Source organism: Danaus plexippus (genome assembly GCF_018135715.1).
Source record: "Danaus plexippus chromosome 3 unlocalized genomic scaffold, MEX_DaPlex mxdp_25, whole genome shotgun sequence".
In the NCBI taxonomy this organism is placed as follows: Eukaryota; Metazoa; Arthropoda; class Insecta; order Lepidoptera; family Nymphalidae; genus Danaus; species Danaus plexippus.
The window spans coordinates 2,508,270-2,533,005 of record NW_026869844.1 but is presented as its reverse complement, the minus strand read 5'-3'; the positions used below and the strand labels follow the sequence as shown (position 1 = coordinate 2,533,005).

The following is a 24,736-nucleotide window of genomic DNA, read 5'->3' as shown; positions in this document are numbered from 1 at the left end:
TATTAAATTTAAGTATATATTATGAAAATTATATTTAGAATAAAAAAGAGTATGGTATTTTTTGTAAGTATACATAAGATATGTTTAACAATTCCAGTAAAGTAGAAAACAGTTTGGTAAACCACTTCCGGTGACGCTGTAAAAAAAAAAGAATATTGGTAGACTACCCATGTACCAAGTGACAATTATAATCAGCTGTCATTCTGTCACCTATATAAAAGTTACTGTAAACTAAAAACAGTTAATTTAATACTTATATAAATTATATTTATATATAACAGGGAACTCTTTTTTAAGAGACGAAGAATATGACTTGACGTATTACAGAGTACTCACAAACAGTACAAAAGGGTGACAGAGTAACTTACTCTAGACTTTATTTAAAATAAAATAGGTTCAATACAAGACTAAGATGACGACACCAGGAACTTCAGTACGTATTTGTTAATTTGTTCAATGATATATTCTTTACTATGTTTTTTATATACTATATAAGACACAGTGAAAATTTTAAGGTTAGTTTACTATAAGTATTTTTAGTTAATATTAGTCAAAAAATTTAATAAATTTAATAACGTATTAAGGGATCGTTTTGACGTGTTAAAGCATGCAAATGATATATATACAACGTTCAGTAATGGTGTCTTAAACATGGTTTATTATTTTTTATTGCATATAATGCCTGAGGTCAATTTGTAAAAGTCAAACGCGGTCACAAGTGGCAATACAAGCCTTTATTGTTTATAAACTTGATGGACTTACAAAACATCTAAGTTGCTTGAGTAATACCAACAAAGTCATCTATACTCAAACTGTCTGATAGCACTTTTGTCACATTGTGCTAATTGATTCATTAATAAGCTTATACTCCAAAGAGTTTATATATAAAGGCTTGTGTAGATTAACTTATGTACAACAACAGAAGGCTATAACGTAAAAATATTGTCTAACAACATTTTATAGATCCATTGTATGTACTTATAAATTCCACATTCAAGACATTCACAATTATCAATAGATGATTATGGACTAAATGTTTTAATAAAATTCTTTTTTTTCATTTTATTGTATCTCTGAGTGTATTAACTATATCACTATTTATTTGGTTAATATAAAAACAAGACATTTCTACATTTTGTTTTTTAAAACATATATTTTTTGATAATGGCAATTAATATTAAATCATTAATAAGCTAATATTTTTAGGTACAAATATGGCAACCTCTTTTTACTAGTAATTTTGAATACCATAACGCATTTTACTCTATTTGATTTAGACATCACGGAAGATCGGCATGAAGTAGTCTTTAATGGCTGCATTTTGTCCGATGAGTGAGAGAGCCGGTTGCGCTATCCCTTTTCCCTCCCTTTCCCACTTATACCTCCTCTCTTCCCTAATCAAGGGTGGCAACACATCTGTAAAACTATGAAGTGGATGTCCATGGGCGGCGGTACTACCTGTGTCAGGTAGGCCGTCTGCTCGGTTGCCCCCTTTAGCGAAAAAAAAAGACATCAAGATATTGCTAATTTCCCATTCAATATTTTTGTCATGAGATCAATAAGGGGTTTGAATGAACTCTCATGACATCTCACCAGGGAGGGAGTGACAAAAAATTAAAAAACAGCTCACGTAATTAATTAACGCCCCCTTACTTATTTTCATCACATTTAACTTTTAACTTTAAGAAAATTTAATTCTATATATAGTATCATTGGCATTCAGACATAAACCATACATTTTCAACCAATTAAGTGTATGTGAGGGGGAACTATTGATTCTCTTGTATTATAACTTTCTAAAGTTAAGTCACATTTTTAAAATACAGCAATTTGCGCGTATCGTAATTATAAAATCGCGTTAATTAATAAATTACACATGGCCTCCTTTATAGCAACCGGCCACGGTACAAGAATTCAAAATCAGGGTGCCAAAGAACGTGAAGAAGAAATACCACGTGATGAGATTCAACGCGACCCTCAACGTTGACTTCGCGAAGTGGACTCACGTGAAGATGGAGAGAGAGAACAACATTAAGGAGTTCAAGGGAACGGAAGAGGAAATGCCAAAGTAAGAGTTACGATTTGTCTATTATAATATATAAGATTTTTAGATGAACGAGAGCAGCATAATATAAATAATCACATATTCTAGATCCTACTCATGATACAGTTAAACCTACGATGTTAAATTCTTACTTCAACGTCTTAACTCGCGCATCACTCAGGCGTATACACAGATTTATAATTCCATTAATAGCTTCCTTCTATACTTGAAGAACTGGCATCCAACATATCGCCCAACGAAGATATAAGGGAACGCTTTAACTGCTCTGAAAGCGTGTAATAAGGACATTTCAACCAAGCCACAGATACCTCTACAGACGACTTCATTTCTGAGAATTTTTATCTGTGAGATTTAAGCTCTACTTGCAGGATCGCGACCTCATGAGACAGTTTGGAATTGTCCGCTCTCAGTTTATGACTATTGCTCGACTCAGACTGCCTACTAGCGTTTCAACTTCCAGAATGATCTATGCTTAGTGTCTGAAATGCTAGGCCCATTTACCTACCGATGCAGAGAATGGAGATGAAAGCTATGGTTTATATTGCAGGATCCTCTGTACATACTCAGTTTATACCAACAACAAATAGCATACGTTACTGTATTTGGACGCACTAAATACAGTAATGTATGGGTTTTGGTCAAACAATATATGTATTGGACATAAAATTAGTTTTTCGTATTTTAAAGGTTCGGCGCCGGTTCAGAATACGGCAGGGATGTGAGGGAGGAGGCTCGACGGAAGAAATTTGGTATCATCTCGCGGAAATACAAACCTGAAGATCAACCCTGGATACTGAAAGTAGGCGGGAAAACTGGCAAGAAGTTAGTAATACATTAGTATATTTTGACCCATAGCTATGAGACGAAACTTCTTAGCATTCAATGGATTCACTTTGCGGGTGCCGGGTCCATCGCGTAGCTGGGAGAGGAGCTTTGACAGTGCCTGGGACTTGCGAGCCAGGTGTAGGCTTAAGGAGCCCCTATCTAACGCGCGTTAAGCGCTGGCCTCCACCGTCCACGCCCCTCTCTCTACCTAATTTTGTTTCTGGTAGCCCATATTATGTGCGATTTTGATATTTTCTCGTCCACATCACCAGGTTCAAAGGTATCCGCGAGGGTGGTGTCTCTGAGAACGCAGCCTACTACGTCTTCACGCACGCCGCTGACGGAGCTATCGACGCCTACCCTCTACAAGAATGGTACGCTGACATGTGACAAATGTCACGGCAACTTGACACGCAAAAAACTAGACAGAAATATCATTCGTTCAGAAAATTCTTATTCGGCTCTATAAATAAAAATGACAGATATAAAACTAACTCAACTCAACAGTATCAGTCATGTCAATGTCAATGTCAGATAACTGTAAAGTATTACAACAAGATGGCGGTAGTAAGAGCGTGTAATTGTTTTTGTACAGCGAAGCCGCGAACCTATTACGACGTCAGATATTAATTTTATACTTATTTCAATAACTCTATATTTTCTGTATTAATTTTTCAGAAGTCTACCTTAAATCGCTTTTTTATTATTTAAGGTACAATTTCCAACCGATCCAGCGCTACAAGGCGCTTTCCGCCGAAGAAGCGGAACAGGAATTTGGAAGGTTGGTCCTTAATTTATTCCTAACAGACCCCTACCTATGTTTACTGTAGCGAGGGCCGCGGGTATGTCCGCGTGGAGGAGATATTTCCTTATAATTTATATTACAATACATAAATAAAAATCGTTGTGTGTGTGCGTCATGTATTTTCTGTGTGTGCAGACGTAACAAGGTGATCAATTACTTCTCACTGATGTTCCGTAAACGTATGAGAGGGGACGACGCGGCCGACGAAGACGATCCCGATGACAAGAAAACCAAGGGGGCGAAAGCTAAGAAGGGTGTGTATATACTGCATGTGTACAGACCTTTATATACCAGTTTTATAAATTTAAGGAGACATTATTTATTAACGTATGCTTAAGTTGAATAGACACGGCAGCCGCCGGGCAGCGCCATCTGTGGTCTAGACGTGACTCCATACCACATACAGCTCTATGCAGTGTTCCTTGAAGGAATACACGGAGTTTTATTATAAAACACAATGCACATGTTCTGATGTTTAAGCTGCGAGGCTTTTCACCGGAGAGTTACATCAAAATCTGTTCGGTAGATTTCTCGTTAAAGAGCAGCGTACATCCATATAGTCTTCGCATTAACATTATTATCAGCCTAACTTTTAGTAGAAATTGAATATACATAGGACATGCTATGTACTTATATAACACTATGTCCCAGGTTAACACAGCATGTTTTATTTAATGTGGTGGAAGGAACCTTATCTGATGCTTTGCGCAGGTCACTTGTCTCATACCGACTCTATCATCATAAAATGTTATTTCTCTCCCAAGATCTGAAGATATCTGAAATGGACGAGTGGATAGATTCCGACGACGAGTCCTCGGATTCAGAAGGAGACAAAGACAAAGAGAAGGAGGACAGCGACTCCGGCACCAAAAAGAAGAATAAGAAGAAAGGTACTTTAATATATTAATATAGACAAACTATTTTAGACTCTAATGCAATGAAAGAAGGCTCTAAATTGTATGCTATAATATGCTGTGTACTGAGCCTATGATCACAGACAAAATATCCTTAGAATAGTATTATATAGTAAATATAATGAATTCAAAGAAAACATAATCAAACCATGATATATATAAATTACTAGAGCTGTTACTACTAATATAAGACTAAGCTTAATATTATTGGGATAGAAAGAAAAGATATATATCTTTTTATCTTATCTTATGTTTATCCTCAGCGGTGCCAAAGAAGAAGAAGAAGGTCAATGATGAGGCGTTTGAAGAGAGTGATGATGGAGACGAGGAGGGCAGGGAGAGAGATTATATATCAGACTCGTCGGAGAGGTTAATATACAGACATATATATATATATAATGTGATATGGGATAACATATGTTAATTGTTTTGATATCCAGTTTAAGTGATTGTTCCTCTGTGTATGTGAGTGTGTAACAAATGTACAGTCTCGCCTGTGTCACCATGCAGCCGGAGCTGGTTGTGTGCTAATGATGTGAGGACATTTATGTAACCCATGTTATCATCGCCCACAGTGAGTCCGACCATGAGACGAAAGCCAACAAGGAGCTGAAGGGAGTCGCCGAGGAAGACGCTCTGAGGTTAACTTCATTTATCGAATATTACTAGTTTTTGAACTTAACATTTGGGCTCAAGGAAAAATGTACTCAATTTGTCATAGCAATAGACGTGGTAATCGACCGGCGGCGGCATCTGTAGCCAAGGTCACGTGACGTCATACATATCCAAGCCCGGCATAGATTCTAGTCGATGCCTCACTCTCGAGTGTGAGTTACATCATTATAAAGTCTCATCAAAATCCTTGAAGTCGATTTATCTGCGAGGGGCAGCGAACTGACATCATTTCGCATTTTTTATTAATAGGATAATGAAAGTGTTAAAAAACATATATATACATTCCCAGGAAACTGCTGACATCGGACGAGGGTACGGACTCGGAGCAGGAACAGAAACAAGAGTCGGAGGGAGAAGACGAGCCCACCAAGGAGGGGGAGGAGAGAGCGAGCAAACTCACCAAGAAGAAGAAGAAGGAAGACGCCAAGAGAGGTTGGAGATAGACAGAGATAGATAGAGATAGACATAATAACTCATAAAAATACGCCTGGCTGTACACAGAGGACGTAGACTGATTGATTTCGTAACTTCTGATATCTAGATCCGCTGGCAGATAACCGCCGCAGTAAAAATTGATTTAGACGATTGTTATTCAAGAGATCTCGTTTTTATCATCGATAAAAAAATATATAAACAGAAATTACTATTCCACGCATATTCGCGGCCTCAGTTAACACAGCACGACTAAGTCAAACTGAACTACATTAATACTGTAGTAGGTACCACTAACACAGCAGACATACCCGCACAAATCAAAGACGTCACCTGGGACATGAAGATGGATTCTTACAGGCATCTTGTGGTTACAGACACCAGCAGCGACTTCAGCTCAGACTCCGACACCGACCCCGAGAACAGCAACAAGAAACAGAAGAAAGGAAAGAACAATGACGCGAAAAACAACAACGCGGGTATAGTGATATTGTTTGTTGTTGTTGTTGATGCTTCTTAAAGAATTTTACTTTGATTAATATTTATTTAAACAAATCGAAAGTTCTTTTGATTTAAAAATGATATTTGTTTCAAGGCATTAGTGGTATGTCACATATAATTCTTCTTTAGTGGTATGTCACATATAATTCTTCTTTAGCGGAATGTCACATACAATTCCTCTTAATGTCACATTTATTTAACTCATACAATTATCGTCAGGTGGTAGCGCGAGCACGTCTCGCTCGTGCACTCCCACACCTTCAAACGCGATGTCCGCCGTGGCCGCAGCCAACGCCGCCAACAACCAGCCCGCCAAGAGAGCGAAGCTGGACCCCTCGTATACGTGAGTCTAGACATACTATAGACGCAGAGAACAAGGAGCCACTAACAGCTGGAATGTCCAGAAGGAATGACAGTAAGCTTATAGGCTTTATCGTACTGCACTGTCCCTGCTCGGTGCCGCCGTGTCTACACCAGACATGTAACCCGCGATAACCGGACAGCCCAAGCCCTGGAGGCTAGGAGAGAATTAACTTATTCCGCTTGTACTTAAATAATATTAGCTTAAGTTTTTGCCTCTTCGATATTAGCACCGGCTAGTTGTTCACGTCTGTGGGTCAATGAACTGTTCCGTAATGAAACTGTGAGAGACGCACGTCTTTGTTACGGTCCCTGGATAACATGACAGATATGAAAAAAGGTTTGACAGAAAATTTCCAGTGGGATGAGTTGTGACACGGAATTTTTAGGACGTGAAATCTATATATATATTTATATAATAACCTATAAGGCATATATTCAACGTTTTTAAATGGCTGGAGTTGAAGCGTATAATGAGATGTAAGATTATCGCGAGCGTTCATTTTTTTTAAATTAATATTTTCGGATTGCTTAGTGTTATATTACTTTTATAACTACATTCTCCCGCCGCTTCCTCCTGGCCTCCTCATCTCGTCTCCCGTGGGCGCGGTCGCTGCACAGTGTGCAGTTAAAATAATGGAATAATGAGAATATTAGTTTCATTTTAATTGTGTCTTATGCTGTTGATACTGGTGCAGGGAGTGCGGCGTCACGGAGGAAGCCGTGCGCCGTTACTTGACCAGGAAGCCGATGACCACCACGGAGCTGCTGACCAAGTTCAAGTCCAAGAGGAGCGGCGTGTCCTCCGAGAGGCTCGTGGAGACCATGACGCAGATCCTCAAGAGGATCAACCCCGTCAAACAGAACATCAACGGCAAGATGTATCTTAGCATCAAACAGACGTGACATTAAAATGTGACATTAAAATCCATACACAGCGTTTTATTTCGTATGAACGTGGCTTTCCCTGTATATGTATATTTTTCGTTACATCTTTCGTCACTAGACATTTCAGACATTTCAGTTCTCGTTTAAATTTGGAACTCGGAGTCTAAGTTCTTTTTTTGAATATTAAAAAGTTTAAGTAACTGACAGTTGTATTTTTTCTAGTTGCGTTTAGCGTAAGCCTCGCCCGTCGTGATAATTATATTTTTATATAATTTCTGTAATAACCACTTTTTTTTTTGGGGGGGTTAGGAATAAAATAAAGAAAAGTTTTGATGTTAAAATATTATTTATAACACAAAATGCATTAAAATCTAAAATAAAAATATATATATCTTACGGTATCTAGTATCTAGTAGTAAACTAAATTATAACTATTAAAGTGTAACTTTTAACAAAATTGACTTTTTATCACAGAATATCCATCATGTACAATTACATTAAAAGTTATTTCGTACGAGACAAGCATACATCGAGAGGTCCATTGTTCTGCCAAGGACTCCTTCCTGGCCGATCTTACCAAAGAGGCGTTTCACTAACAGTCTAAACATTAAAAACAAAGATCTATTTTAATATAAAGAAATATAAATTATAAGAATTTTTATATATTTCAGCGTCGTAGAATACTACGTCTGAAGCACTCGGTTCATTGGTCTCAATCAGGCGATTATCATATACTTTGTACCCGTCTCAATTATCTTTATTAAGATATAATTCGAATTATGCGACCGTTTGTACGGAAATTATAATTATATATAAAACGCATTTCGCACAAAACACATCTTTGTAGATGATAACTGTCATCTGATATGTGATACTTTTATTTTTACCAAGCTAACATCATCTAGAAATTCGAATCGCTTCACGTTTTTACATTACAGGCAGAACTTATATTTAATGCTAAACTATTAATGTGTTGTCTCTAAGTGATGAGGGCCTTCTCCTTCTCGTTTTGTTCAGCAGTTACTTCTGCGTCTTCGACTTTCCTGTAAAATTTTATTAAAATGAACCGACGAGTGTAGAAATAGACATATTTTTGTAATATTGAAGTATTAAGAAATTTAAACGTATTTTTCGAATGTGCAATAATCATTTCAGATTCCATATATCCTTTTATATTTACCCGCATAGCGTGTAGCTCCTCACGACCTGTTCGCCCTCTTCTATAGTCTGTGGCATCGGCCGGCCGTTGGTCTCCGGCACCATGAGAGAAACTCCGCTCGCCACCAAACACAACGCCCCCAGAATGAGGAGAGGCAATAACTTCCACGCTCGCTCCTATTGGTAATGATATGCCTTTTACTTTTTAAATACTTATTTATGGGTTAAATTTTATTCAAATAGCCAATCGACAAAACTTCTAGAGTTCAGACCAATACTCACTCGCTGTCGTTCCAATAACAGTTCCTTATCGAACATAGAATGTCATTTGAAAATACAAAAAAAGGAAAACTTTTCTGAGAAAACCAAAAAAACTGTATGAAACTAATAATACATTTTATATTTCTGTTCTGTGATGCGATTGCTGCTTACAGATCGACAGACCCATGCACTCATGATACACAGCGAGTGACAACAAAACTATATACAAATTATAAAAAATAATAATAATAATGAATGTACATCGCTTGAACAACAAACCGAACAAGAGCTATGTTAATGTTAATTCGTCAATAGAGATGTTGTTAACAGCTCACCGAGTACACGACGAAGGGGGACACGAGCGTGGAGACGTATCCCATGACGTGTATGAAAGAGGAGGCCGATCCTCGCACGGGAGTCGGCATCAGCTCAGCGGACCACTGGATGGCCGCGTTGTACGCCATGTTGATCATGAACCTGGCCATGATCGCCAGCGACACTTGCGGTACACCTCGAAGGGTAGTTTAACAAATTACTATATATATGTATGTATGAACTGCTAACCGCCATTATTAAAATTACATTCCACAGTCTTCCTTTGGAATGTCTTTTCTGTAAGGATACCAGAACGCCTCGTATGCCCATACAATAAACAAAAATTTTAATCAATCTATATTGCAATATTTAAGTATCTATTTAAAGAGCATTACATTTTGATTGTCATTATTCTTTGTTTATCGAGATTATTATAATTATATTTTTTTTATCAACGTTATATGTTGTAAATGAGAACACCTACCTCTAGGCACCAAAGTGGCAATGAGTATCAGCGTCCCTGATATCAACAGCGGGACGGCGGTCAGAACCCGACGACCGAACCTATTAATAACAAAATTACTGTAATCTGGATACCTTCACAAAATTCACACTCCTGGAAGAAATCCAACGATAAATATACGAAGTTACAAAATAACTGCTCAGCTGTGTCAAGAACAGGGCCATCTGTTTATAGTAGGTTAGGAAATTTGGAACTATTTGTCGCGATATCATCACCTTGAAGGCAGAAAATGTCGAAGTTAATAAAATTTCGGTTTGTTTGTCTATGAATTTATTTCTAATAAATCCATAAAAAGAAAACTAATTGAATCATATTAAATATTAATGTATGTGATACGACACAGTTTCCATAATTGGACTACAGCTACTTGACACAGGCACTTGAGATAGGACTACGCTATCAAAGAAGATAGACATTAAGTAGTTATTACAGACACGAATCATTTTGATATACAAGAATTGTGCCCTATCTTCTTTTTATCTTATTGTTTCTTTTCTATACGAGGTCATCCAACTACAGGTAGCAGATGCGTCATAGTCACTCACCATCACAGACTGTCAACCGTAGGTAGAAACACGAATATAAGAGTGAGTCCAAAGATACCTGTCCAGTACTAAGGCCAGCAGCATGACTGACGGTATCTCGGTGGCGGAGGTCAAAGTGAAGGTCACGAAAAAGTCCAACCCGAGGCCTTCCGACATACGGACCAGCCCGTCGAAGACCAGCGCGCATGTCATGTACACTATAACCATCCGAGCGAGGAGACCTCGGAGAGCTGAACTCTTGAAGACATCCATTATAGACTCTTTTGTGCGGCGAGTCTGACTGGCTGAGACCTACAGAGCAAAAATATAATGGCTTCCTCACATAAAAGCACCCGAGAATAGTTACTTATACCAAGATAGGCCATCATGTTTTACTAATGGTAATTTTTAGATGGACAAGGTTGTGTATGAGAATAAAGTAACTGTATTTTGTATGGAATATTTTATTATTGCGACACATTCACTGTGTACAAGTTGAATAACCGCTATTGTTTTGTTTCCAGTGTTTTGTTGAATACAAAACCAACAGAAATGATTCATGCAATGTTTGTATTGAAACTGTGTCAACTTAAAGCGACGATAATAACTATTAGTATGGATACTAACTATTTACAAACGATAATTAAAAGGAAATTAAAACACGAGAGACTTAAGGAAATAAATACTTCTTTATAATATATAAATCAACTCAATCATAGACGTGACGTTTATTTAATTGCATTAATCGAGCTTCGCAGTTAGTTCCTGAGGTATTTGTTTTGAGCTAATTTATTATTTAGTTTTATTAGAACAGTTTATTGTGCATAATATAAATTTGTTATGTCAACTTACAATAAACTCGTCCATGACGTCATCAGGTATTTTCCTTCCATTGACTCTTTCGAATCTTCTCAGAACTTTTACAGCATCGTTAACCCGCCCCCGAGATGAAAGCCATCTGCAGTTCGAAATTCAATTTTTATAAAAGACAACACATTTTTTACGATTATTATAGAAAATATACATAGAATACTAGATATTAGACTAGGTAACGTAAGTATTTTTTTTTTCACATCACCTAGCGCTCTCCGGTACAGTGAAAGGCACAACTACCACTAGCAGCATGGGCAGTGAAGTGACCCAGAGGAGTGTCCTCCAATCCGAGACCCACCACGCCACCCAGGGAAGGATGAGGCAGCCCCCACCGAAGAACAGAGCTATCGACATGTTCGCTGCCCACGTCCTGTACTTGGGACCCGTGTACTCTAACACTGTGAAACTCAATTGCAATAAGTTTGGACGTTTGTAACCGAAGCTGAAACAAAACTAGCCATTTACAAAGTTTAAGCCTTCTGTCCGACATTAATAAACATTTTCTTAGGATCACCTAAAATATACATGGCCATAAAAGAGGTGTCGTAGGAAGTGCCGACGATGAACCGACAGAAAGCGAAATCCCATATCTCCGTCGTGTATATTGTAGCTATGCCGCCGACCAACGCCATTACGTTGGCACCTGGATGTGTTTAAATTATTAACAGCTTAAATATAAATTTAATTATTCACATTTTTAAAAGCATTTTTTTTATACATATTTATCTTAACCACTTAGTTTAGCAGTTGCGTTTATCAGCAATTAACGTCTCAGATAATTTTTTTCTTCAAAACTATATAAGTATGGAAAAACGGTTTTGTTTAAAAATATTTTTCGTCAAATAACAAATTATTTTGTTAAAATAAAAAGAGCACCAATGAGGTGCTAAAGCACAATAACGAAAGTCTTACCAAACAAAGCCGGTACCCTTCCAAAGTAGTCAGATACCCATCCAAAAAATAAACCTCCAAAGAAGGAGCCAATGAAGAAAACAGTCTGAGTGAAGGGAGTGTAGCCGGAATTATCACACACCCAGCCGCGCTGCAACAAATACAGTCTCCTGAGTGACAAATCTACATATGACCGCATACAAAGTAAGTTGTATTTCCATAGCTTTACTGATGTAAACTTTTATTTCTTTCAAAAGATTTCTATTTTAAACTTGTGATCAGTTAAATTTTTCTTTTACGCTTGATTTACTTTTGATAACACGTGTCAGATCACAGATCTGTGAAGTGAAATGCCTTCAATATTCATTGTTTTTGTAAATTATGTTGTTATTATTTGTGTTTGATATAATACGTACCATAAGCTCCGTACAATTTATTTATAGAAACCATGGACCTTTTAAACTGTTTTAACAAAGAAAGTTTAAGATTTCTCTTTCATTCTAAGTCAGTTGGCAAAAACGAAAACCCTTATGGCTTATATGTATCTCGTTATCCTCTTTCTCATTAACTTAACCACAAGTTTATATTGTCACAGGTATGGGGCGTTTCCAATTTTCGATCGTAAAGTTATTTGTTACTGTTATGTACGAGGATTTATGAACGAAAATGAAACTGTGACGATGTGGACTCGACTTAAATTAACGCATATAGGTAAAGAAAAATTTATACTAACGTCTTTCATCAGTAACAAAAACAAAACTTCTCCACCAATGTATTCAAGAATGAATTTCTTTTATTTTTAATTATATATCATAAAAAAATATAGATGAGTTAATTTTATATAAGACCGTTAATATATGTTATATATTGTATTTATGTAGCAAACGGTACATCTCTGTTAGTTTACCGTTTGACAATAAACGGGGATAAAGGTAGTTGAAGTTTCTCTCTCAGTAATAATCTTTCGGATAACTTGAGGCATGTTGCAAGAAAAAGGTATCAGTCGGTCGTTGATAATACTAACAGAATTCTACTGATACATCTGTTGATTGATCTGTCCTTGAACACATGTTATATATTAGTTTATTATAGCTAGCTTTTGCCAGTGACTTCGTCAGCGTTTCCGTCGGTTTTCGTAAAGAAGTAGCATATGTCCTTCCTCGCGGTTCAGTGGTTTTGATGTAACAGACAGATTAACTTTCGTATTTTAGTAGTGCAATATAATATGTCAATCCGCAATGCTGTGGAAAAAAATAAGGAACCGCAGAATATTATTATTAATAGTCGTGCCCGCAACTGCGTCAGCGTGTACATCCTTATTTGTTGTTAATTAAATGTATTGCTAATATTGTTTAGATCACTTTCACATGAGGCTTAAGTATCTATGGAACGAAAATACTACAGTGCAAAGCTTTCGGGTGAACTATGTTGAAAGTTAACCCGTCCGGCACTTGAACATAAAGATTTCTAGAACTACTAACCCGGGAAAGAGCGACGTATAGCTAACCATGCGAGAAACAACTGACACCGAGATCTACTCCAGCAAACAAAAATCTGCCTTTGAGCCTTATTAATCGTCATTGCATAGCACAACGATACTAGGAATTGCGTTCTTTTAAATTGGAATGGAAAATTATTTGGTATTATGGGAATTCTGGGAATAAAGACGGTTTTAAAAATTTGAGCCTCGATTACATTTTGTTGCAGCTGGGTTACTTGTAGCCGAGTTCCATTGTAAAGTTGTGGTGGTCTTAAATTTTGGAGCAAAATAATCAGAATGCCAATTTTTAAATGAGTTTCATGAGAAGCAAGTCGGAGCATATTTAAAGAATTAAAAATTCTATCGGGTAATTAGTCGCTTCTTATTCATCGACCATTCTATTTATTAAACTATTTTATAAAATAACGAAAAAAGAAATAAAAATAAAATATTTAAAGACTAAAAGTCGCGCTGATAAGCACGGTTTATAATATCAGTTATTGTCTGTCAATTAAATCGAACGCTTTGAACGAATCAACAGCCAAAAATTGAATGAGGCTTACGCTCGCCTCACGCCTTTTTATACCCGCCTGCCGCCGCGAGCCGCGTCGAGCGTGGCTACCGTTACGCAAAAATAATCCTTATATTACTCACCCGCGATGGCTTATTAGGAATAGGTAATAATGTTATTTTTTTTATTAGGGATGAGTGAGAGTATTATAATGGAAGAATAAACAAATATAATCAAAAAGCTACGAACTGCTAAGCTACCGGGAGTTACACGTGTTATTGTGAGTCAACCATAAAAGATGGACGTATGCTGTTGTGGGATATTTTTTATATGATTTTATGTAGAATATTTCCGATACACATGATTTCTAAATAGCTTTAACCATAAAAGCTTCACACGCGACGTAGGCTTAAAAAAAGGAGTTTCCCGTTTTCCCAAAATTTCCCTTCACTGCTTTGCTCCTATTAATAGTAGCGTGATGATAAGTATACTATAACCTGACTAGGAGTATGATAAATAACTGTACCAAGTTTCGTTAAAATTCGTCGAGTAGTTTTTGTTTGTATAAAGAACTTACAGACAGACAAAAAATGTACTGATTGCATTTTTGGAATCAGTATCGATCACTAATCACCCCCAGAGAGTTGAAAATATATTTCATGTATAGAATTGACCTCTCTATAGATTTATTGTAAGTATAGATAACGTATTTATTTTGATATTATTTTATTTTGACCCATAAAACCTTTAAAATAAATAACGTATATAAATTTGTCGAGAAAATATAGCAATAACTTTGCTTCGTCTTTCCTAATCTTGTCTTACTTTTTTTACAAACATCAAATGTTCTGTCTCGAAAAAGATGATAATAGTTTATCTTAAAACCTAGTTATCTGTAGTCCTGTAGTCATTGAACACTGAAAGATCACTTCAAGATAAATAAAACAAATAAATATTGATAAAGTCAAGGCGAAGATCGCTATAGCTGGGCGTTCAATACCAACTCTTTTGTGTGGCACTAGACTATATAACAGATAAATGTCTTAATATTTGCTCTCACCTCACTAACTACAGTATGGTATGGGATGTCTTTCAGTTCGAACTCCCAGCCGTTCTTGCAGGCTGTGATGGGTGTGTCGGGATCGGTTCTGTTGCTGAGCAAAACCTCGGTCCAGTTGGCGTCGTACATGAAGCAGCGGTTCCATTCCTCGCCGTCAATACTTGGTGGAGGAGCAGTCAAATTTCGCCTGAAATCATAAATGTTACTAGCTCATAGTGATTAAAGAATGTATGTATGTATTACAGTTTACTTTCTCCGCTATAGGTTATGTGACGTCATTCTAGATCCAATATGGCTAAACATCCAAGATGATGGGCTCCGGATATTTACTATACTCATACAATGTCGGAAACAAATGTAAAAAATTGCTAGCAAAAAGATGAATTAAAACTATATAAAAATACATTTAATTTTGTAGAACTCAATGTTTTTGTCAAATATGCTGTTAAAAGTATATACAATCAAAAAGGTAATGTCAAATCGAGCTTTCGCATACTTCATTTCAATGAGGCTATAGGTTTAGTTATAATACACAAAATTGTCCCACAAAAAACAAACGTTACCAAAGAAAGTGGTATTGTCTGTACACAAATTCTATAGTTTCAAGGAAGGAAATAGGAAATTGTATTTACATAAGTGACTATTAGTGTCAAAGTAGATATACAGAAGGCTATTTACATTTTCGTTGAAAGGAGAATTTACCCAGACCATAAAAAAATATATAAAATGTGGATTTGATAATACGCCAATGAATGAAAAAAACGCTTATTCCTAGTATTTACTTAACATCACTTACTCTAATAGTACTTTAGAGTAAGTAAGTCGAGTAAACCGTGACATTGAAATAAAAAAAATACCCATTTATAAAAACTTAAGATCACGATAAATAAATCGAAAGAGAACACATTTATAAAAAATCGACTGACTGACCGACGGTTAAGAAGAGGCAGCTTCACGTCACGTCACCTGTGGCCAATTAAGATTTTCTCACGAACTGAAAACTATAAAGTAACAAACTGTAAAAAAGAGCAAGTGCGGCAGCACAGGATCCAGGCGGCACAATGACCTTTTGGTACTCTGACCTTGAAAATATAACCAAACCAGAGATTCCCAAACTCTTATTTCGCATAGACCACTTTAAGAATTTTGATGGCACCGATGCACACTCCGCAACTACATTTTAATTCTAGAAATCAAATTAAATATTTGTACATATATTGATTTGGTTATTCCTATGTACATATTACTGCAAGCCCAAATATATGTACCCACTGTGTTAGATTGTTTTTAGATATTAATAATTATAAAGCATAAACCAATACCAGAATTGACTAAATCTCGTGTTGTTCCTGAATTTGGGCAACACTAAAATTAATAAAAAGTAGTGTTTCATAAACCACGAGTATATAAAAAAAATTATACACTAAAACCGTCCTCGAGAATCACGTTATCGAGCGGTGATAACTGTTTGATAATTGGTGCAGTAGTTTTTCCGTTTATCACGAACAAACAGACAGACAGACGCGGCGAAGGACTTTGTTATATGTTATGGATATTGATTGATATTTTATACGATTTTTCAATTTTAAAAAGCTCAAGAAACGGTTCTTATGAGTTAGAACCACGGCCGACTAGTTCATACTCAGATAAAATGAACAGGTTTAGCAGTAATCTTATGGGGTATGCTATCAACTATCCCGAACAGTATTCGTTAAACTATGCATTAGCCGGCATCTTTATAGTAAATTGTATTTATGTACAAACAGCATGTTAGTATATATATAATATTAAACAGTAACAATAACGTTTTATTAATGACGAAGGCTTAGATGTAATTAACAAAACCAGTTCAAACAGAACTTCAGATATTTTTAGTTCACAGCGACATCGAAACGTTAGTCTTATTTTTTTTTATTTTTCTTAACGGCTACCTTCTCAGCCACTCACTTATACCTCATCCCAAGGTAATGTGATAACAGATCAATATGCTTACTAATAGTTTGTACGGTCACACTACATATGAATGTTTTTAATTCAGTATCTTCGTTAATATAAGGAAATGAAAAACTTAACGCTCCGTATGTAGTATAGTACTTATGACGATTTAATTTTGAACTGGTCATAAGTATACAATTATAGCATCTAAACATCGAACGTTATACTTCTCTTATCACGGTAATTATATTAATATTAAAATTCAGTTCACTATAGAATTTGAGGCAAATAAATCTTTAGTTTTTCTTGGTATATCTGACAGTGATCGGGGACATACCGTTTATAGGAAACCCACCCAGATAATCTACGCATTGGTTCTGGGTGTATAAAACATGAGTGTGGCTTATCGTAAATTGGACAAACAAAGACGAGCATCGGTACGAGGTTTAGAGAATATATCTCAGATTCATTCTAAACGTGCGTTGAAATCACAATGGATAAACAAAATAAGTTAAATAACAGGCGGTAGATGACAAGACTAACTGAAACAGATGACAAGACTTACTGACGCTTTCATTACGTCCGCCCGCGTCCACGGTTGCTGTAAACTGTAAAGTGACCGAAACGTCGGGATTATGTAGTTTTTAAAATAATAAAATTGGAGAAATAAATCCGAAAACAATTAGTTTTAATTTTGATAATCAAAATAATTAAAAGCCGGTTAATAAAATTTTGACAAATAAAAAACACAAATTAATATTAATTTGGATTTGTCGAATGAAAATTAGGCCTAAATATGGCCGTTGTTATTGTGTTTGATATAAATAAGACGTTTATATTTTTTTAATATGATTGGAAAACAATAAGAAATAGTTCAGAAACGAAGAGTAAAAACTATTAATAGCGATCAATGAGCGGTCAAGGATGACCGATAAAGATCCTCTGATTATTGATAAGCATATAATGAAGTGACGTACTCTTATTGATGCACTTGGAAATTTAATTAAGCGTTTTGTTACTCTATAAATTCACTAACAACAATTTTATAATCTTATATTAAATTATTGTACTGGTGATATACACCGGTGAAGCCTTGGGGTCTAAATAAAAAAGTGCTGGCGCAGAAGGCAAGGGGAAACCACTGCAACTATCCTCCCAAGATGTCATCATGTATACGGATCACCGATACCGGATACGTGATGACCACGATTTACAGAGACGTGTTACAGCCTCTTTTATATATATAATTTATAATTATGAATAATTTTGTAAAAGAATGTACATATTAATAATATTTACAGTGGCTATTCCTATTGTTTGATTTAAAGAAGATAATGTATATGAAGCAACTAGAAGAGGTCTAAAATAAAGAGATAGACGTGCGATCTTAATAGTGATCGAGCCCTTATTATATCATTCTCGATTAATATTTATTGTGCTTCTAATATCTACGATATTTTATATATCTGTTAAATCATGCCAGACCCTCTCATCCCATATCACCTATGAAACTATTAATCTGATAAGTCAAAATCAGATATAATTCTAAGCGACAATTCTAAATAGAATTTTATTTCACCAAAAAAAAATAACGTTGAGAATTAAGTTTAATTCAAATTCGTCAATTAAATCTTGATGCAATTTTCTGTTCTTTTCTTTCTCAGTTTTTAGCTATATTTTTAATTTTCGTTATAAGAATTACTGTAACAGAGCATTCGTTCCCAGAAAGAAGGATCGGGCGAGGAAACCTCAGACCATTTCTTAATGCTTAACAACGGTAACGCTAAAACAGCCCTGCTAGAAGTGGAGACGAACCTCGTTCTATATTTCCGATAGATTTTTTTAAATGTCGAAAACCACTTATCATATAAATATAAGATGGTGCCAGATCCGAAGAATCAAAAAACAACGTTTCCGGCCAACAACTTGCACTGTAGCATAAAAACAGTCGAGTCTATTATTATCGAGACGAAAAGTCGCAATTTTTGTTTATTGTAAACAATTTTGTAACGCTTGGTTTCCAGAATTTGTGGCTAATTTAATGAACAGCTTGCATTTAAAATATTGAAGTAATCAATAAATCTAACAGAAGCCACTGATACAACCAGCTAAGTATTAGAACGAGAAGTTACCTGGTTATTTTTTAACTGTCTAACTTTTTTAGGTTTTAATAGATTCACGGGGGAGGGAGGTTAGTCTGAATGCGTCCTTAAAAGTCAAGACCGAAGGTCTAAATAAATTAAAAAGTCCAAATTCTTACATAAAATAAATGAAAACCTTGATGACCTTAACAATCCGTAATCATAGATCATCTTCTAGTTTATTTACAATTAACAATACGTTATAAAAATAACGTTTAGTAAGTTTTCTTTTAAATAAACTTATTTCTTCGAATGGAGATCGTAATGATGTAGGTGTACCAAAAACTACACAACAATTCGGTGAGTCTTAGACAGCGGTTATCAATGTTATACCTTGCCTCTTAAATCTAGGGCATTGTTCAGACAATACAAGAATGTTAAACTATAGGGCCTAGCAGAACCTGCGTAAATATATAACTAATATTTGTAATGTGACTGTCGACACAAAAGTTACACGCTACATTGTTTAATATTCTATTGTCTCAACAATAATATAGATTTACAACGATAGCAACAATATATTATACGGTACCGTGATCAAAACTAAAAGAGCCTAATAATAATTATAGCCTATTGTTCGACAGGAAGTTGGTAACATTTCAATTACTAATATAACCAAAACAAAGGAGTCAAACTAAACAGAACAGTTTAAAAAGACTCACCTCAACTCGGGATCTAAATGAGTTAGTTCTGGAACTTTACACCAGTGCCGTTGTGGGGTAGCGGCTATGAACATTTGGACGAAATATATGAATGCGAAAAACACTCCCACTGGTAACATCCCCAGGAACAACAGCTTCTGGTAGCGGCCGAACTGACCTATGTGTACCAGCACAGATTCCAGCGCATCGCTGTCATTGCCTTTAATTTTCTCATCTTCTTTCTTATCCTGAGAAAAAAGGACAGCTGTTTTACTCGTAACTCATTTAATTTAAACCTAAAAATGAGTAGGTCATTGAAAAAATATATTTATCTTGAGGATAAGCACGGAAAAAATAGACGACATTTATAAGAATATATCAGTTATGAAAATAAATTTAATAACACACGTGTAATAAACTCTTAGACGATGTAATTCATTTAATTGATTGTAATCGTTCCAATTTATTACTACTTTTTCATTTATCATGAACAATTGTCTGTATACAACTTAACTATGAAATTAAATCGAAAATTATCTAGGACTCCCTTACATAAAAACTATTTTATTCCGTTATGCATTTATTCTTTCCCGAAATTTTTAATCATGCAACAGTTATAACAAAATTACACAATCCTTTATCACAATGTGGAAAAACAGACCGACAATAAAACATTTTTTCTCAAATGTCACTATTTCTGGGAAGCTAATAAAATCTCTTTTTGAGAAGTTCATTATAAAATGACATTTAAAATCCCTATTGTGCCCAGGGAGAGACTGATCTAGGGACATCTAAAACAAATGTTTGGGCGTCTTTATTCTTCACTATAAAGATATTTATTTACCTACTTATGTTTAAATCAAAGGGAGTTTCTGACATGTAACATGAGAGACAACACGCTGCGTGATAAAATATTATTTTGGAGGAATTTATCAATTATTACTGAAACCAGCTCATGCACGTTCCAAAAAGAAAACCCCTGGATATTCCAAAAATTTCTACAATTAATGAACGCAATTTAAGTATTTAATAGTGTAAAGTAAATATTTGTTAAGGATTTTGCTACGACCAGAAAAACAAAAGAAAACCGATATTTTCGCCACAGTTGAATTTGGGAATAAAAAGCAAAAGAAAACGATACGTCCAATGTCATAACATAAATCTATACCTTCGTGTGTTGGTCTTCATTTAAATCGTTTAATATCATTTTACACAAACACAGAACGGAACAGTTGTTAAACACCCTCGCAGTAACAATACCAACTAACTGGTTACTGTCGCCTATAAATCTAACGTGGTATAGATAAAAAAATGTCCAATATCTTGCCGTATCACCAGCCGATCGATGTTTTTCGTAATCGATCTTTGTGTTACGTAAAAAAAATATTTTTTTTTTAGTACTATCACTTCTGCACACTGCTACCGTCCAACATACAGGATACTTTTACGTTCCAAGAAGGTTTAATATATACAAAATATAATAAAAAATCCTAATGTTCGAACAGATCAGTACGATATCATTTTAACACTACGAAAACCATGGCAACTAAATCAGATATCAAACAAGTTGATACAACTAATTACTATGCGCTAAAATAGGTTTCTATATGTAGGGCACATACATACTAACATATTTGTAACAAAAGAAATCTTAGCGTATTTAGTATTACTGGAAAATTTATTAGATCTTTAGTTGCATTATAAACGTTCCCGAATATTCAGAACCAATAAATTTTATCTAAAATTAGTCATAGTAAGTATTTACACAGCGGAACAAATGTTTTACAAGCGTGACTCCTAATTAATTATTTCTTTAGTTTGTATCTATTTTAGGGTGCAATTAAAGTGACTGGCGTTTGTTAACCGTTCTTATTATAGAACTTGAATTTATAAACATGTTAATGTTACCGGTTCAGTTAAATAATGTAACATTACGTTGTCTTTAAGAATACTTTCCACTGAGCATGGAAAACATTTCTTTGATAGTGAAAAGGAAAATAGGCTCTTAATTGGTAATTATATTTAATTTTTGATTTGTTTCTTTTTCAAAATATAATTTAATTTGATTCAACAATGGATTTTGCTTTTCAACCAACAAAAATATTAAATTTGGTGTTAGGAAGAGGAAGACTGTTTTCTACTACAGGTAAGTAAATTTTTTGTAACCAATCTTTCAGGATATGGACGAAATTAATAATTCTTAGATAGCGACAAGTTTTTTTCATTTTCCAGTGTCGTAAAAGAATAGAATGTGATGATTGGTGATTGAAAAATCACTTTATCGATCGCCCAAATAGGATATAAAAGAATATTACGTCCCAACATCTTTTCCCGAGTTAAATTCATAGTACACAATTTAGTGGCATATGAACTTAGAAACTTTGCACATTATGTATATGCCATCAAAGACTTATTTACCTTTAATATTATCAAATATCGGTTAATGTTTATAAATCAAACCGTCATCAGCAGACAACAGAATTGTATTCAAATTAAAGTTTATGTCAGTTCCTATGAGAATGTGCACACGAACGCATCGAAATTGATTCACCAGCAATTTATTAAATTTAGAAACAAGCACGGAATAAATATCAAGTACAATGTATTAAACTCTGCATTAACCACAGATAAAATTATATTTCTTTTTTTATGAGAATTAAAAGACAATTTAGCCATACAAAAAATATCATGCCAATTTAAAAACTCTTGCAGGTTGACAGTTTAAAAATTTCAACTTTATATTGAGGTTTGTTATCTTTCTCAAGTTTTTGAACGGTTTAAACGAAACACTTCCAATTACTTTTTAAATATATACAGATTAAAAACTTCTTGTTATGAATCTAATTAAGATAGCGATATTATCTTCATCAATTAATCGCTGACTTTGAATGCTTGCATGCTAAGAAAGATACTGACTTCACAAACGGTAACTTTACCAGGTCACGGATAGCGTTTTTCCTTTACAATTCTCGTCCTTTCCTGTCTTTGACACAAGATAGAGATCTTAAACCACTAAGGTTTTTGACAACTATTTCTAGATGTTTCTTAAGAATAAACACTTCTCAAGTATCTTTATAATAGAACTCTTATGACAAGTCGTACTCAAAAACAATCTCTATATATACGACTTGTAAAAAAAACAATGCTGACATCGGAATAATATTGTTTTGATAATAAATAAATTAGAAATATATTTAAGGCACACGTGAATCGTAAAAAAGATTATGTACGTGACGTGTTATGTGTACATAATCATGTCAACTTAATGTTACCAATATATGAAACATATCAAACGTGAAACAAAGGACAGATTCGTCAAATAGTAAAGCCGTAATGTGTTTTATGGCGTCATTCAAAATAGTTATAAAAGAAATACAATAAAATGCAATCAACTTAATTTAGCCCTGATAATGAAGATCGTATTCATCCTCATTACAAACATAACCGCGACACGACACATGTTTTGTTTTTGTCTCAAACGTTATTATGTCGTAATCCCAACGTTTCCGTATTCCTCGTTTCATTGAACAGCTGTCGTACATTTTAAATTTAAGTGCAGTCCAAACTAATGTAACGACAACATAATAAATGATACAAAATGATGAGTATAAGACAATGGATCTTTCGCTTTTAAGCAATGAATTAATAATGGATTTATTTTTAAATTATTTGTGTATTCGTGTCTTTATTTATTAAGATATCTACAGAATATCATTATTACAAGATCTACAAAACTTTTTCCATCAGTGTGATTATCATGAGACAGTCTTTACGACTATTTCTATAAAATAACTTTTATATTGTTTAATCTCCTTCATCTAGAATCATGAAAAATTATTTAGACGTGATCTCATAATACTTTTAATTATAAAATAATTACAGTTTTGTGTTATAAATATTTGAACATTTGGTAAAATAAGCACGTCCTAAATAGATGAAGGAAGTCACGAGATTTACCTCAAAGTTAAGTTTGTTCAAATTATTTCAGTGAAACCAGCTTTTTGCTAAGGAATCTTTGATTGCAAGTCATCATACATTTGACTTGTTTTTGATTTGAAAACAGTTTTTTTTGTACTACTTCATTGCCATGACTTTAAGTTATTTTCTTAAATACGCTTAATATCAGCTGTGGTGTAGTTGCAAAAAAAAACTCGCCTCAATTGTATCCCTTACCTTAAATATTTTTTAAACTTCCATCATGACCTTCATTTTCCCCACTCCTTAATGTTATAAAAAAACTAAACAATAACCGTATACACTGATTGTCTTAAAAGAAAATAATATTAAGGCAATTTTTTGTTGCAAGAATTCGTAGCTATAGGTCCAGTATATTTTCTCATCCATAGTCCTATATTATAAGCCGTCTTATCTCTCCTGTTTGATTGTAAGCGGTCGGATATTTTCTGAGGAGGATGCTGACTTTAATCTAGAAATTAGTTGATTGAGTTCGACATGAACGTCTTTTTTTTCATAAACACAATACACATTTAGACCTGATTAAATACGGGCAATATGTGTAACTACATTCATATCAGATTTCGATGTGAATGAAGATTTGCTAGTATTGCGCACTATTCAAGTGGAATTTCCCCAAATTAACGCTTCCAGCGAATTCCTTTAGAGTTTTTCCGAAGGGATTAAGGTATGGCGTTATCCAGGAGAGGAGTGAAAAGTCCGAAAAGAACAAGGGATACCTACTCCTGATACTGCTGGCAACATGATATAAAAAGTACCAATTGAATTGTAAGTGTGTGAACATACGATGAGGTACAAAGTACTACGTGATTACTTATTTAAGACTACGAGGAACATATCACACGATTATATTAAAAACCTTGGTAATCGGTATTTACTTTATGTTAGTTCGGCCTTAGGAATAGAAACATGGTCTTGCTTTGAATAATAATGAAGATAACGATTAATTAAAGTGACATTTGTTAAAACAACCCTGATATCGT

General features: G+C 34.8%; 2 protein-coding genes and 1 long non-coding RNA gene across 6 annotated transcripts in view; 2 read left to right on the top strand and 1 right to left on the bottom strand.

The window, feature by feature from the left end:
- Nucleotides 1-187: 187 nt before the first annotated feature.
- Nucleotides 188-7,508, top strand: LOC116767371 (general transcription factor IIF subunit 1). The gene is made up of 13 exons (XM_032657661.2): nucleotides 188-433; nucleotides 1,893-2,068; nucleotides 2,753-2,887; nucleotides 3,163-3,264; nucleotides 3,603-3,671; nucleotides 3,831-3,949; nucleotides 4,460-4,585; nucleotides 4,873-4,978; nucleotides 5,185-5,250; nucleotides 5,574-5,716; nucleotides 6,094-6,195; nucleotides 6,437-6,560; nucleotides 7,276-7,508. Exons 1-13 carry the CDS (start codon nucleotides 413-415, stop codon nucleotides 7,481-7,483), a joined length of 1,497 nt encoding a protein of 498 aa, XP_032513552.2. The 5' UTR covers nucleotides 188-412; the 3' UTR covers nucleotides 7,484-7,508.
- A 284-nt stretch (nucleotides 7,509-7,792) lies between these two features.
- The window catches only part of LOC116778854 (beta-alanine transporter-like), a 28,309-nt gene continuing 11,365 nt past the window's right edge, over nucleotides 7,793-24,736 (bottom strand). The window contains exons 1-12 of one of the 2 annotated variants that reach the window (XM_032672912.2): nucleotides 20,947-21,051; nucleotides 19,800-20,026; nucleotides 15,062-15,248; nucleotides 12,032-12,161; nucleotides 11,634-11,762; nucleotides 11,325-11,517; nucleotides 11,099-11,204; nucleotides 10,326-10,558; nucleotides 9,684-9,763; nucleotides 9,220-9,395; nucleotides 8,646-8,800; nucleotides 7,793-8,508 (exon numbers count right to left, since the gene is read on the bottom strand). In XM_032672912.2, the coding sequence (XP_032528803.2) occupies nucleotides 8,445-8,508; nucleotides 8,646-8,800; nucleotides 9,220-9,395; nucleotides 9,684-9,763; nucleotides 10,326-10,558; nucleotides 11,099-11,204; nucleotides 11,325-11,517; nucleotides 11,634-11,762; nucleotides 12,032-12,161; nucleotides 15,062-15,248; nucleotides 19,800-20,026; nucleotides 20,947-20,985 (1,719 nt within the window). In that variant the 5' untranslated portion in view covers nucleotides 20,986-21,051 and the 3' untranslated portion in view covers nucleotides 7,793-8,444. Of the gene's footprint in view, nucleotides 8,509-8,645; nucleotides 8,801-9,219; nucleotides 9,396-9,683; nucleotides 9,764-10,325; nucleotides 10,559-11,098; nucleotides 11,205-11,324; nucleotides 11,518-11,633; nucleotides 11,763-12,031; nucleotides 12,162-15,061; nucleotides 15,249-19,799; nucleotides 20,027-20,946; nucleotides 21,052-24,736 lie in introns of those variants that run through there. The other variant, XM_061526765.1, reaches the window with a different exon arrangement.
- Nucleotides 9,752-10,699, top strand: LOC133320058 (uncharacterized). 3 transcript variants are annotated; one of them, XR_009753512.1, is made up of 2 exons: nucleotides 9,752-9,899; nucleotides 10,242-10,699. It is a non-coding gene; the product is annotated as an uncharacterized LOC133320058 (long non-coding RNA). The 3 variants fall into 3 exon arrangements; XR_009753510.1 differs by having other exon boundaries at nucleotides 9,752-9,974; XR_009753511.1 differs by having other exon boundaries at nucleotides 9,752-10,141.

Excerpts from the sequence above, each read along its gene's own strand:
- LOC116767371 (XM_032657661.2), top strand. The coding sequence starts at position 413 with ATGACGACACCAGGAACTTCA. Across the intron at positions 434-1,892 it reads TGACGACACCAGGAACTTCA|CAACCGGCCACGGTACAAGA; the intron begins GTACGTATTTGT and ends CCTCCTTTATAG. Across the intron at positions 5,717-6,093 it reads GAAGGAAGACGCCAAGAGAG|ACACCAGCAGCGACTTCAGC; the intron begins GTTGGAGATAGA and ends TTGTGGTTACAG.